Source organism: Carcharodon carcharias, chromosome 8 (genome assembly GCF_017639515.1).
Source record: "Carcharodon carcharias isolate sCarCar2 chromosome 8, sCarCar2.pri, whole genome shotgun sequence".
Taxonomy (NCBI): Eukaryota; Metazoa; Chordata; class Chondrichthyes; order Lamniformes; family Lamnidae; genus Carcharodon; species Carcharodon carcharias.
In genome coordinates, this window is record NC_054474.1 from 121,671,520 (window position 1) to 121,683,983 (window position 12,464).

General features: G+C 76.9%; 1 protein-coding gene across 1 annotated transcript in view; it reads right to left on the minus strand.

The window, feature by feature from the left end:
• Positions 1–12,066, minus strand: part of LOC121281492 (vegetative cell wall protein gp1-like) — a gene marked incomplete at both ends in the record, with an annotated part of 54,747 nt that extends 42,681 nt beyond the window's left edge. The window contains one exon of the mRNA XM_041194437.1: positions 11,740–12,066. Coding sequence (XP_041050371.1) covers positions 11,740–12,066 — 327 coding nt within the window. The remainder of the gene's footprint in view (positions 1–11,739) is intronic.
• Between the last annotated feature and the right edge of the window lie 398 nt (positions 12,067–12,464).

A 12,464-nucleotide genomic window follows, 5' to 3' on the forward strand; every position in this document is an offset into this window, starting at 1 on the left:
GAGGGGGCTGGGCGAGGTCGGGCTGGGCGAGTGGGGGCTGGGCGAGTGGGGGCTGTGCGAGGTCGGGCTGTGCGAGTGGGGGCTGGGCGAGTGGGGGCTGTGCGAGGTCGGGCTGTGTGAGTGGGGGCTGTGCGCGGGGGGGCTGGGCGAGTGGGGGCTGGGCGAGGTCGGGCTGGGCGAGTGGGGGCTGGGCGAGGTCGGGCTGGGCGAGTGGGGGCTGGGCGAGTGGGGGCTGGGCGAGGTCGGGCTGGGCGAGGTCGGGCTGGGCGAGGTCGGGCTGTGCGAGTGGGGGCTGGGCGAGTGGGGGCTGGGTGAGGTCGGGCTGGGCGAGGTCGGGCTGGGCGAGTGGGGGCTGGGCGAGGTCGGGCTGGGCAAGGTCAGGCTGTGCGAGTGGGGGCTGGGCGAGGTCGGGCTGTGCGAGTGGGGGCTGTGCGAGTGGGGGCTGGGCGAGGTTGGGCTGGGCGAGGTCGGGCTGGGCGAGTGGGGGCTGTGCGAGTGCGGGCTGTGCGAGTGGGGGCTGGGCGAGTGGGGGCTGGGCGAGTGGGGGCTGTGCGAGTGGGGGCTGGGCGAGTGGGGGCTGGGCGAGGTCGGGCTGGGCGAGTGGGGGCTGGGCGAGTGGGGGCTGTGCGAGTGGGGGCTGGGCGAGTGGGGGCTGGGCGAGGTCGGGCTGGGCGAGTGGGGGCTGGGCGAGTGGGGGCTGGGCGAGGTCGGGCTGTGCGAGTGGGGGCTGGGCGAGGTCGGGCTGTGCGAGTGGGGGCTGGGCGAGTGGGGGCTGGGCGAGTGGGGGCTGGGCGAGGTCGGGCTGGGCGAGTGGGGGCTGGGCGAGTGGGGGCTGGGCGAGTGGGGGTTGGGCGAGTGGGGGCTGGGCGAGGTCAGGCTGGGCGAGTGGGGGCTGGGCGAGGTCGGGCTGTGCGATTGGGGGCTGTGCGATTGGGGGCTGGGCGAGTGGGGGCTGGGCGAGTGCGGGCTGTGCGAGTGGGTGCTGGGCGAGGTCGGGATGTGCGAGTGGGGGCTGTGCGAGTGGGGGCTGGGCGAGGTCGGGCTGGGCGAGTTGGGGCTGGGCGAGGTCGGGCTGTGCTATTGGGGGCTGTGCGAGTGGGGGTTGGGCGAGTGGGGGCTGGGCGAGGTCGGGCTGGGCGAGTGGGGGCTGTGCGAGTGGGGGCTGGGCGAGTAGGGGCTGGGCGAGTGGGGGCTGGGCGAGTGGGGGCTGTGCCAGTGGGGGCTGTGCGAGGTCGGGCTGTGCGAGGTCGGGCTGGGCGAGTGGGGGCTGGGCGAGTGGGGGCTGTGCGAGGTCGGGCTGTGTGAGTGGGGGCTGGGCGAGTGGGGGCTGGGCGAGGTCGGGCTGTGCGAGTGGGGGCTGGGCGAGTGGGGGCTGGGCGAGTGGGGGCTGGGCGAGTGGGGGCAGGGCGAGTTCGGGCTGTGCGAGTGGGGGCTGGGCGAGTGGGGGCTGGGCGAGTGGGGGCTGTGCGAGTGGGGGCTGTGCGAGTGGGGGCTGTGCGAGTGGGGGCTGGGCGAGGTCGGGCTGTGCGAGTGGGGGCTGGGCGAGTGGGGGCTGGGCGAGGTCGGGCTGGGCGAGTGGGGGCTGGGCGAGTGGGGGCTGGGCGAGTGGGGGCTGTGCGAGTGGGGGCTGTGCGAGTGGGGGCTGGGCGAGTGGGGGCTGTGCGAGTGGGGGCTGTGCGAGTGGGGGCTGGGCGAGTGGGGGCTGGGCGAGTGGGGGCTGGGCGAGTGGGGGCTGGGCGAGTGGGGGCTGGGCGAGGTCGGGCTGGGCGAGGTCGGGCTGTGCGAGGTCGGGCTGGGCGAGGTCGGGCTGGGCGAGTTCGGGCTGGGCGAGTGGGGGCTGTGCGAGTGGGGGCTGTGCGAGGTCGGGCTGTGCGAGGTCGGGCTGGGCGAGGTCGGGCTGTGCGAGGTCGGGCTGGGCGAATGCGGGCTGTGCGAGTGGGGGCTGTGCGAGTGGGGGCTGGGCGAGTGGGGGCTGGGCGAGTGGGGGCTGGGCAAGTGGGGGCTGGGCGAGTGGGAGCTGGGCGAGTGGGGGCTGGGCGAGGTCGGGCTGGGCGAGGTCGGGCTGTGCGAGGTCGGGCTGGGCGAGGTCGGGCTGGGCGAGGTCGGGCTGGGCGAGTGGGGGCTGTGCGAGTGGGGGCTGTGCGAGGTCGGGCTGTGCGAGGTCGGGCTGGGCGAGGTCGGGCTGTGCGAGGTCGGGCTGGGCGAATGCGGGCTGTGCGAGTGGGTCTGGGCGAGGTCGGGCTGGGCGAGGTCGGGCTGGGCGAGGTCAGGCTGTGCGAGTGGGGGCTGGGCGAGGTCGGGCTGTGCGAGTGGGGGCTGGGCGACTGGGGGCTGTGTGAGAGGGGGCTGGGCGAGTGGGGGCTGCGTGAGTGGGGGCTGGACGAGTGGGGGCTGGGCGAGGTCGGGCTGTGCGAGTGGGGGCTGGGCGAGTGGGGGCTGTGTGAGAGGGGGCTGGGCGAGTGGGGGCTGTGTGAGTGGGGGCTGGACGAGTGGGGGCTGGGCGAGGTCGGGCTGTGCGAGGTCGGGCTGGGCGAGGTCGGGCTGGGCGAGTGGGGGCTGTGCGAGTGGGGGCTGGGCGAGGTCGGGCTGTGCGAGTGGGGGTTGGGCGAGGTCGGGCTGTGTGAGTGGGGGCTGGGCGAGTGGGGGCTGTGCAAGTGGGGGCTGGGCGAGTGGGGGCTGGGCGAGTGGGGGCTGGGCGAATGCGGGCTGTGCGAGTGGGGGCTGAGCGAGTGGGGGCTGGGCGAGTGGGGGCTGTGCGAATGGGGGCTGGGCGAGTGGGGGCTGGGCGAGTGGGGGCTGGGCGAGTGGGGGCAGGGCGAGTTCGGGCTGTGCGAGTGGGGGCTGGGCGAGTGGGGGCTGTGCGAGTGGGGGCTGTGCGAGTGGGGGCTGTGCGAGTGGGGGCTGGGCGAGGTCGGGCTGTGCGAGTGGGGGCTGGGCGAGTGGGGGCTGGGCGAGGTCGGGCTGGGCGAGTGGGGGCTGGGCGAGTGGGGTCTGGGCGAGTGGGGCCTCGGCGAGGTCGGGCTGGGCGAGTGGGGGCCTGGGCGAGAGCGGGCTGGGCGAGTGGGGGCTGTGCGAGTGGGGGCTGGGCGAGTGGGGGCTGGGCGAGTGGGGGCTGGGCGAGGTCGGGCTGTGCGAGGTCGGGCTGGGCGTGTGGGGGCTGGGCGAGTGGGGGCTGTGCGAGTGGGGGCTGGGCGAGGTCGGGCTGTGCGAGGTCGGGCTGGGCGAGTGGGGGCCGGGCGAGTGGGGGCTGGGCGAGTGGGGGCTGGGCGAGTGGGGGTTGTGCGAGTGGGGGCTGTGCGAGTGGGGGCTGGGCGAGTGGGGGCTGGGCGAGGTCGGGCTGGGCGAGTGGGGGCTGGGGGAGGTCGGGCTGTGCGAGTGGGGGCTGTGCGAGTGGGGGTTGGGCGAGGTCGGGCTGAGCGAGTGGGGGCTGTGCGAGTGGGGGCTGGGCGAGTGGGGGCTGGGTGAGGTCGGGCCGGGCGAGTGGGGGCTGGGCGAGTGGGGGCTGGGCGAGGTCGGGCTGGGCGAGTGGGGGCTGGGCGAGTGGGGGCTGGGCGAGGTCGGGCTGGGCGAGTGGGGGCTGGGCGAGGTCGGGCTGTGCGAGTGGGGGCTGGGCGAGTGGGGGCTGGGCGCGTGGGGGCTGGGCGAGTGGGGGCTGGGCGAGGTCGGGCTGGGCGAGTGGGGGCTGGGCGAGTGGGGGCTGGGCGAGGTCGGGCTGTTCGAGGTCGGGCTGGGCGAGTGGGGGCTGGGCGAGTGGGGGCTGGGCGAGGTCGGGCTGGGCGAGGTCGGGCTGGGCGAGTGGGGGCTGGGCGAGTGGGGGCTGGGCGAGGTCGGGCTGGGCGAGGTCGGGCTGGGCGAGTGGGGGCTGGGCGAGTGGGGGCTGGGCGAGGTCGGGCTGGGCGAGGTCGGGCTGGGCGAGTGGGGGCTGGGCGAGTGGGGGCTGGGCGAGGTCGGGCTGGGCGAGTGGGGGCTGGGCGAGTGGGGGCTGGGCGAGTTCGGGCTGGGCGAGGTCGGGCTGGGCGAGTGGCGGCTTTGCGAGTGGGGGCTGGGCGAGTGGGGGCTGGGCGAGGTCGGCCTGGGCGAGTGGGGGCTGGGCGAGTGGGGGCTGGGCGAGTGGGGGCTGGGCGAGGTCGGGCTGGGCGAGGTCGGGCTGGGCGAGTGGGGGCTGGGCGAGGTCGGGCTGTGCGAGTGGGGGCTGTGCGAGGTCGGGCTGGGCGAGGTCGGGCTGTGCGAGTCGGGGCTGGGAGAGTGGGGGCTGGGCGAGTGGGTGCTGGGCGAGTGGGGGCTGGGCGAGTGGGGGCTGGGTGAGTGGGGGCTGTGCGAGTGGGGTCTGTGCGAGGTCGGGCTGGGCGAGTGGGGGCTGGGCGAATGGGGGCTATGCGAGGTCGGGCTGGGCGAGGACGGGCTGTGCGAGTGGGGGCTGGGCGAGGTCGGGCTGGGCGAGGTCGGGCTGGGCGAGGTCGGGCTGTGCGAGGTCTTGCTGGGCGAGGTCGGGCTGGGCGAGGTCGGGCTGGGCGAGTGGGGGCTGGGCGAGGTCGGGCTGGGCGAGGTCAGGTTGTGCGAGTGGGGGCTGGGCGAGGTCGGGCTGTGCGAGTGGGGGCTGTGCGAGTGGGGGCTGGGCGAGGTTGGGCTGGGCGAGGTCGGGCTGGGCGAGTGGGGGCTGTGCGAGTGCGGGCTGTGCGAGTGGGGGCTAGGCGAGTGGGGGCTGGGCGAGTGGGGGCTGTGCGAGTAGGGGCTGGGCGAGTGGGGGCTGGGCGAGGTCGGGATGGGCGAGTGGGGGCTGGGCGAGTGGGGGCTGTGCGAGTGGGGGCTGGGCGAGTGGGGGCTGGGCGAGGTCGGGCTGGGCGAGTGGGGGCTGGGCGAGTGGGGGCTGGGCGAGGTCGGGCTGTGCGAGTGGGGGCAGGGCGAGGTCGGGCTGTGCGAGTGGGGGCTGGGCGAGTGGGGGCTGGGCGAGTGGGGGCTGGGCGAGGTCGGGCTGGGCGAGTGGGGGCTGGGCGAGTGGGGGCTGGGCGAGTGGGGGCTGGGCGAGTGGGGGCTGGCCGAGGTCGGGCTGGGCGAGTGGGGGCTGGGCGAGGTCGGGCTGTGCGATTGGGGGCTGTGCGAGTGGGGGCTGGGCGAGGTCGGGCTGGGCGAGTGGGGGCTGGGCGAGGTCGGGCTGTGCGAGTGGGGGCTGGGCGAGGTCGGGCTGTGCGAGTGGGGGCTGGGCGAGTGGGGGCTGGGCGAGTGGGGGCTGGGCGAGGTCGGGCTGGGCGAGTGGTGGCTGGGCGAGTGGGGGCTGGGCGAGTGGGGGCTGGGCGAGTGGGGGCTGGGCGAGGTCGGGCTGGGCGAGTGGGGGCTGGGCGAGGTCGGGCTGTGCGATTGGGGGCTGTGCGATTGGGGGCTGGGCGAGTGGGGGCTGGGCGAGTGCGGGCTGTGCGAGTGGGTGCTGGGCGAGGTCGGGCTGTGCGAGTGGGGGCTGTGCGAGTGGGGGCTGGGCGAGTGGGGGCTGGGCAAGGTCGGGCTGGGCGAGTGGGGGCTGTGCGAGTGGGGGCTGTGCAAGGTCGGGCTGGGCGAGTGGGGGCTGGGCGAGGTCGGGCTGTGCTATTGGGGGCTGTACGAGTGGGGGTTGGGCGAGTGGGGGCTGGGCGAGTGGGGGCTGGGCAAGGTCGGGCTGGGCGAGTGGGGGCTGGGCGAGTGGGGGCTGGGCGAGGTCGGGCTGGGCGAGTGGGGGCTGTGCGATTGGGGGCTGGGCGAGTGGGGTCTGGGCGAGGTCGGGCTGGGCGAGGTCAGGCTGTGCGAGTGGGGGCTGGGCGAGGTAGGGTTGTGCGAGTGGGGGCTGTGTGAGTGGGGGCTGGGCGAGGTCGGGATGTGCGAGTGGGGGCTGTGCGAGTGGGGGCTGGGCGAGTGGGGGCTGTGCGAGTGGGGGCTGGGCAAGTGGGGGCTGGGCGAGTGGGGGCTGGGCGAGTGGGGGCTGGGCGAGGTCGGGCTGGGCGAGGTCGGGCTGTGCGAGGTCGGGCTGGGCGAGGTCGGGCTGTGCGAGGTCGGGCTGGGCGAGTGGGGGCTGTGCGAGTGGGGGCTGGGCGAGGTCGGGCTGTGCGAGTGGGGGCTGGGCGAGTGGGGGCTGTGTGAGTGGGGGCTGGACGAGTGGGGGCTGGGCGAGGTCGGGCTGTGCGAGGTCGGGCTGGGCGAGGTCGGGCTGGGCGAGGTCGGGCTGGGCGAGTGGGGGCTGTGCGAGTGGGGGCTGTGCGAGGTCGGGCTGGGCGAGGTCGGGCTGGGCGAGGTCGGGCTGTGCGAGGTCGGGCTGGGCGAATGCGGGCTGTGCGAGTGGGTCTGGGCGAGGTCGGGCTGGGTGAGGTCGGGCTGGGCGAGGTCAGGCTGTGCGAGTGGGGGCTGGGCGAGGTCGGGCTGTGCGAGTGGGGGCTGGGCGAGTGGGGGCTGTGTGAGAGGGGGCTGGGCGAGTGGGGGCTGCGTGAGTGGGGGCTGGACGAGTGGGGGCTGGGCGAGGTCGGGCTGTGCGAGTGGGGGCTGGGCGAGTGGGGGCTGTGTGAGAGGGGGCTGGGCGAGTTGGGGCTGTGTGAGTGGGGGCTGGACGAGTGGGGGCTGGGCGAGGTCGGGCTGTGCGAGGTCGGGCTGGGCGAGGTCGGGCTGGGCGAGTGGGGGCTGTGCGAGTGGGGGCTGGGCGAGGTCGGGCTGTGCGAGTGGGGGTTGGGCGAGGTCGGGCTGTGTGAGTGGGGGCTGGGCGAGTGGGGGCTGTGCAAGTGGGGGCTGGGCGAGTGGGGGCTGGGCGAGTGGGGGCTGGGCGAATGCGGGCTGTGCGAGTGGGGGCTGAGCGAGTGGGGGCTGGGCGAGTGGGGGCTGTGCGAGTGGGGGCTGGGCGAGTGGGGGCTGGGCGAGGTCGGGCTGTGCGAGTGGGGGCTGGGCGAGGTCAGGCTGTGCGAGTGGGGGCTGGGCGAGTGGGGGCTGGGCGAGGTCGGGCTGGGCGAGTGGGGGCTGGGCGAGTGGGGGCTGGGCGAGTGGGGGCTCGGCGAGGTTGGGCTGGGCGAGTGGGGGCTGGGCGAGAGCGGGCTGGGCGAGTGGGGGCTGGGCGAGGTCGGGCTGTGCGAGGTCGGGCTGGGCGAGTGGGGGCTGGGCGAGTGGGGGCTGTGCGAGTGGGGGCTGGGCGAGGTCGGGCTGTGCGAGGTCGGGCTGGGCGAGTGGGGGCTGGGCGAGTGGGGGCTGGGCGAGTGGGGGCTGGGCGAGTGGGGGTTGTGCGAGTGGGGGCTGTGCGAGTGGGGGCTGGGCGAGTGGGGGCTGGACGAGGTCGGGCTGGGCGAGTGGGGGCTGGGCGAGGTCGGGCTGTGCGAGTGGGGGTTGGGCGAGGTCGGGCTGAGCGAGTGGGGGCTGTGCGAGTGGGGGCTGGGCGAGTGGGGGCTGGGCGAGGTCGGGCTGGGCGAGTGGGGGCTGGGCGAGTGGGGGCTGGGCGAGGTCGGGCTGGGCGAGTGGGGGCTGGGCGAGTGGGGGCTGGGCGAGGTCGGGCTGGGCGAGTGGGGGCTGGGCGAGGTCGGGCTGTGCGAGTGGGGGCTGGGCGAGTGGGGGCTGGGCGCGTGGGGGCTGGGCGAGTGGGGGCTGGGCGAGGTCGGGCTGGGCGAGTGGGGGCTGGGCGAGTGGGGGCTGGGCGAGGTCGGGCTGGGCGAGGTCGGGCTGGGCGAATGGGGGCTGGGCGAGTGGGGGCTGGGCGAGGTCGGGCTGGGCGAGGTCGGGCTGGGCGAGTGGGGGCTGGGCGAGTGGGGGCTGGGCGAGGTCGGGCTGGGCGAGGTCGGGCTGGGCGAGTGGGGGCTGGGCGAGTGGGGGCTGGGCGAGGTCGGGCTGGGCGAGGTCGGGCTGGGCGAGTGGGGGCTGGGCGAGTAGGGGCTGGGCGAGGTCGGGCTGGGCGAGTGGGGGCTTGGCGAGTGGTGGCTGGGCGAGTTCGGGCTGGGCGAGGTCGGGCTGGGCGAGTGGGGGCTTTGCGAGTGGGGGCTGGGCGAGTGGGGGCTGGGCGAGGTCGGCCGGGGCGAGTGGGAGCTGGGCGAGGTCGGGCTGGGCGAGGTCGGGCTGGGCGAGTGGGGGCTGGGCGAGGTCGGGCTGTGCGAGTGGGGGCTGTGCGAGGTCGGGCTGGGCGAGGTCGGGCTGTGCGAGTCGGGGCTGGGAGAGTGGGGGCTGGGCGAGTGGGGGCTGGGCGAGTCGGGGCTGGGCGAGTGGGGGCTGGGTGAGTGGGGGCTGTGCGAGTGGGGGCTGTGCGAGGTCGGGCTGGGCGAGTGGGGGCTGGGCGAATGGGGGCTATGCGAGGTCGGGCTGGGCGAGGACGGGCTGTGCGAGTGGGGGCTGGGCGAGGTCGGGCTGGGCGAGGTCGGGCTGGGCGAGGTCGGGCTGGGCGAGGTCTTGCTGGGCGAGGTCGGGCTGGGCGAGGTCGGGCTGGGCGAGTGGGGGCTGGGCGAGGTCGGGCTGGGCGAGGTCAGGCTGTGCGAGTGGGGGCTGGGCGAGGTCGGGCTGTGCGAGTGGGGGCTGTGCGAGTGGGGGCTGGGCGAGGTTGGGCTGGGCGAGGTCGGGCTGGGCGAGTGGGGGCTGTGCGAGTGCGGGCTGTGCGAGTGGGGGCTGGGCGAGTGGGGGCTGGGCGAGTGGGGGCTGGGCGAGGTCGGGCTGGGCGAGTGGGGGCTGGGCGAGTGGGGGCTGTGCGAGGTCGGGCTGTGCGAGTGGGGGCTGGGCGAGTGGGGGCTGTGCGAGGTCGGGCTGTGTGAGTGGGGGCTGTGCGAGTGGGGGCTGGGCGAGTGGGGGCTGGGCGAGGTCGGGCTGGGCGAGTGGGGGCTGGGCGAGGTCGGGCTGGGCGAGTGGGGGCTGGGCGAGTGGGGGCTGGGCGAGGTCGGGCTGGGCGAGTTCGGGCTGGGCGAGGTCGGGCTGTGCGAGTGGGGGCTGGGCGAGTGGGGGCTGGGTGAGGTCGGGCTGGGCGAGGTCGGGCTGGGCGAGTGGGGGCTGGGCGAGGTCGGGCTGGGCGAGGTCAGGCTGTGCGAGTGGGGGCTGGGCGAGGTCGGGCTGTGCGAGTGGGGGCTGTGCGAGTGGGGGCTGGGCGAGGTTGGGCTGGGCGAGGTCGGGCTGGGCGAGTGGGGGCTGTGCGAGTGCGGGCTGTGCGAGTGGGGGCTGGGCGAGTGGGGGCTGGGCGAGTGGGGGCTGTGCGAGTGGGGGCTGGGCGAGTGGGGGCTGGGCGAGGTCGGGCTGGGCGAGTGGGGGCTGGGCGAGTGGGGGGCTGTGCGAGTGGGGGCTGGGCGAGTGGGGGCTGGGCGAGGTCGGGCTGGGCGAGTGGGGGCTGGGCGAGTGGGGGCTGGGCGAGGTCGGGCTGTGCGAGTGGGGGCTGGGCGAGGTCGGGCTGTGCGAGTGGGGGCTGGGCGAGTGGGGGCTGGGCGAGTGGGGGCTGGGCGAGGACGGGCTGGGCGAGTGGGGGCTGGGCGAGTGGGGGCTGGGCGAGTGGGGGCTGGGCGAGTGGGGGCTGGGCGAGGTCGGGCTGGGCGAGTGGGGGCTGGGCGAGGTCGGGCTGTGCGATTGGGGGCTGTGCGATTGGGGGCTGGGCGAGTGGGGGCTGGGCGAGTGCGGGCTGTGCGAGTGAGTGCTGGGCGAGGTCGGGATGTGCGAGTGGGGGCTGTGCGAGTGGGGGCTGGGCGAGGTCGGGCTGGGCGAGTTGGGGCTGGGCGAGGTCGGGCTGTGCTATTGGGGGCTGTGCGAGTGGGGGTTGGGCGAGTGGGGGCTGGGCGAGGTCGGGCTGGGCGAGTGGGGGCTGTGCGAGTGGGGGCTGGGCGAGTAGGGGCTGGGCGAGTGGGGGCTGGGCGAGTGGGGGCTGTGCCAGTGGGGGCTGTGCGAGGTCGGGCTGTGCGAGGTCGGGCTGGGCGAGTGGGGGCTGGGCGAGTGGGGGCTGTGCGAGGTCGGGCTGTGTGAGTGGGGGCTGGGCGAGTGGGGGCTGGGCGAGGTCGGGCTGTGCGAGTGGGGGCTGGGCGAGTGGGGGCTGGGCGAGTGGGGGCTGGGCGAGTGGGGGCAGGGCGAGTTCGGGCTGTGCGAGTGGGGGCTGGGCGAGTGGGGGCTGGGCGAGTGGGGGCTGTGCGAGTGGGGGCTGTGCGAGTGGGGGCTGTGCGAGTGGGGGCTGGGCGAGGTCGGGCTGTGCGAGTGGGGGCTGGGCGAGTGGGGGCTGGGCGAGGTCGGGCTGGGCGAGTGGGGGCTGGGCGAGTGGGGGCTGGGCGAGTGGGGGCTGTGCGAGTGGGGGCTGTGCGAGTGGGGGCTGGGCGAGTGGGGGCTGTGCGAGTGGGGGCTGTGCGAGTGGGGGCTGGGCGAGTGGGGGCTGGGCGAGTGGGGGCTGGGCGAGTGGGGGCTGGGCGAGTGGGGGCTGGGCGAGGTCGGGCTGGGCGAGGTCGGGCTGTGCGAGGTCGGGCTGGGCGAGGTCGGGCTGGGCGAGGTCGGGCTGGGCGAGTGGGGGCTGTGCGAGTGGGGGCTGTGCGAGGTCGGGCTGTGCGAGGTCGGGCTGGGCGAGGTCGGGCTGTGCGAGGTCGGGCTGGGCGAATGCGGGCTGTGCGAGTGGGGGCTGGGCGAGTGGGGGCTGGGCGAGTGGGGGCTGTGCGAGTAGGGGCTGGGCGAGTGGGGGCTGGGCGAGGTCGGGATGGGCGAGTGGGGGCTGGGCGAGTGGGGGCTGGGCGAGTGGGGGCTGGGCGAGGTCGGGCTGGGCGAGTGGGGGCTGGGCGAGTGGGGGCTGGGCGAGTGGGGGCTGGGCGAGTGGGGGCTGGGCGAGGTCGGGCTGGGCGAGTGGGGGCTGGGCGAGGTCGGGCTGTGCGATTGGGGGCTGTGCGAGTGGGGGCTGGGCGAGGTCGGGCTGGGCGAGTGGGGGCTGGGCGAGGTCGGGCTGTGCGAGTGGGGGCTGGGCGAGGTCGGGCTGTGCGAGTGGGGGCTGGGCGAGTGGGGGCTGGGCGAGTGGGTGCTGGGCGAGGTCGGGCTGGGCGAGTGGGGGCTGGGCGAGTGGGGGCTGGGCAAGTGGGGGCTGGGCGAGTGGGGGCTGGGCGAGGTCGGGCTGGGCGAGTGGGGGCTGGGCGAGGTCGGGCTGTGCGATTGGGGGCTGTGCGATTGGGGGCTGGGCGAGTGGGGGCTGGGCGAGTGCGGGCTGTGCGAGTGGGTGCTGGGCGAGGTCGGGCTGTGCGAGTGGGGGCTGTGCGAGTGGGGGCTGGGCGAGTGGGGGCTGGGCGAGTGGGGGCTGTGCGAGTGGGGGCTGGGCGAGTGGGGGCTGGGCAAGGTCGGGCTGGGCGAGTGGGGGCTGTGCGAGTGGGGGCTGTGCAAGGTCGGGCTGGGCGAGTGGGGGCTGTGCGAGGTCGGGCTGTGCTATTGGGGGCTGTACGAGTGGGGGTTGGGCGAGTGGGGGCTGGGCGAGTGGGGGCTGGGCGAGGTCGGGCTGGGCGAGTGGGGGCTGGGCGAGTGGGGGCTGGGCGAGGTCGGGCTGGGCGAGTGGGGGCTGTGCGAGTGGGGGCTGGGCGAGTGGGGGCTGGGCGAGTGGGGGCTGGGCGAGGTCGGGCTGGGCGAGTGGGGGCTGGGCGAGTGGGGGCTGGGCGAGGTCGGGCTGGGCGAGTGGGGGCTGGGCGAGTGGGGGCTGGGCGAGGTCGGGCTGGGCGAGTGGGGGCTGGGCGAGGTCGGGCTGTGCGAGTGGGGTCTGGGCGAGTGGGTGCTGGGCGCGGGGGGGCTGGGCGAGTGGGGGCTGGGCGAGGTCGGGCTGGGCGAGTGGGGGCTGGGCGAGTGGGGGCTGGGCGAGGTTGGGCTGGGCGAGGTCGGGCTGGGCGAGTGGGGGCTGGGCGAGTGGGGGCTGGGCGAGGTCGGGCTGGGCGAGGTCGGGCTGGGCGAGTGGGGGCTGGGCGAGTGGGGGCTGGGCGAGGTCGGGCTGGGCGAGGTCGGGCTGGGCGAGTGGGGGCTGGGCGAGTGGGGGCTGGGCGAGGTCGGGCTGGGCGAGGTCGGGCTGGGCGAGTGGGGGCTGGGCGAGTGGGGGCTGGGCGAGGTCGGGCTGGGCGAGTGGGGGCTGGGCGAGTGGGGGCTGGGCGAGTTCGGGTTGGGCGAGGTCGGGCTGGGCGAGTGGGGGCTTTGCGAGTGGGGGCTGGGCGAGTGGGGGCTGGGCGAGGTCGGCCGGGGCGAGTGGGGGCTGGGCGAGGTCGGGCTGGGCGAGGTCGGGCTGGGCGAGTGGGGGCTGGGCGAGGTCGGGCTGTGCGAGTGGGGGCTGTGCGAGGTCGGGCTGGGCGAGGTCGGGCTGTGCGAGTCGGGGCTGGGAGAGTGGGGGCTGGGCGAGTGGGGGCTGGGCGAGTGGGGGCTGGGCGAGTGGGGGCTGGGTGAGTGGGGGCTGTGCGAGTGGGGGCTGTGCGAGGTCGGGCTGGGCGAGTGGGGGCTGGGCGAATGGGGGCTATGCGAGGTCGGGCTGGGCGAGGACGGGCTGTGCGAGTGGGGGCTGGGCGAGGTCGGGCTGGGCG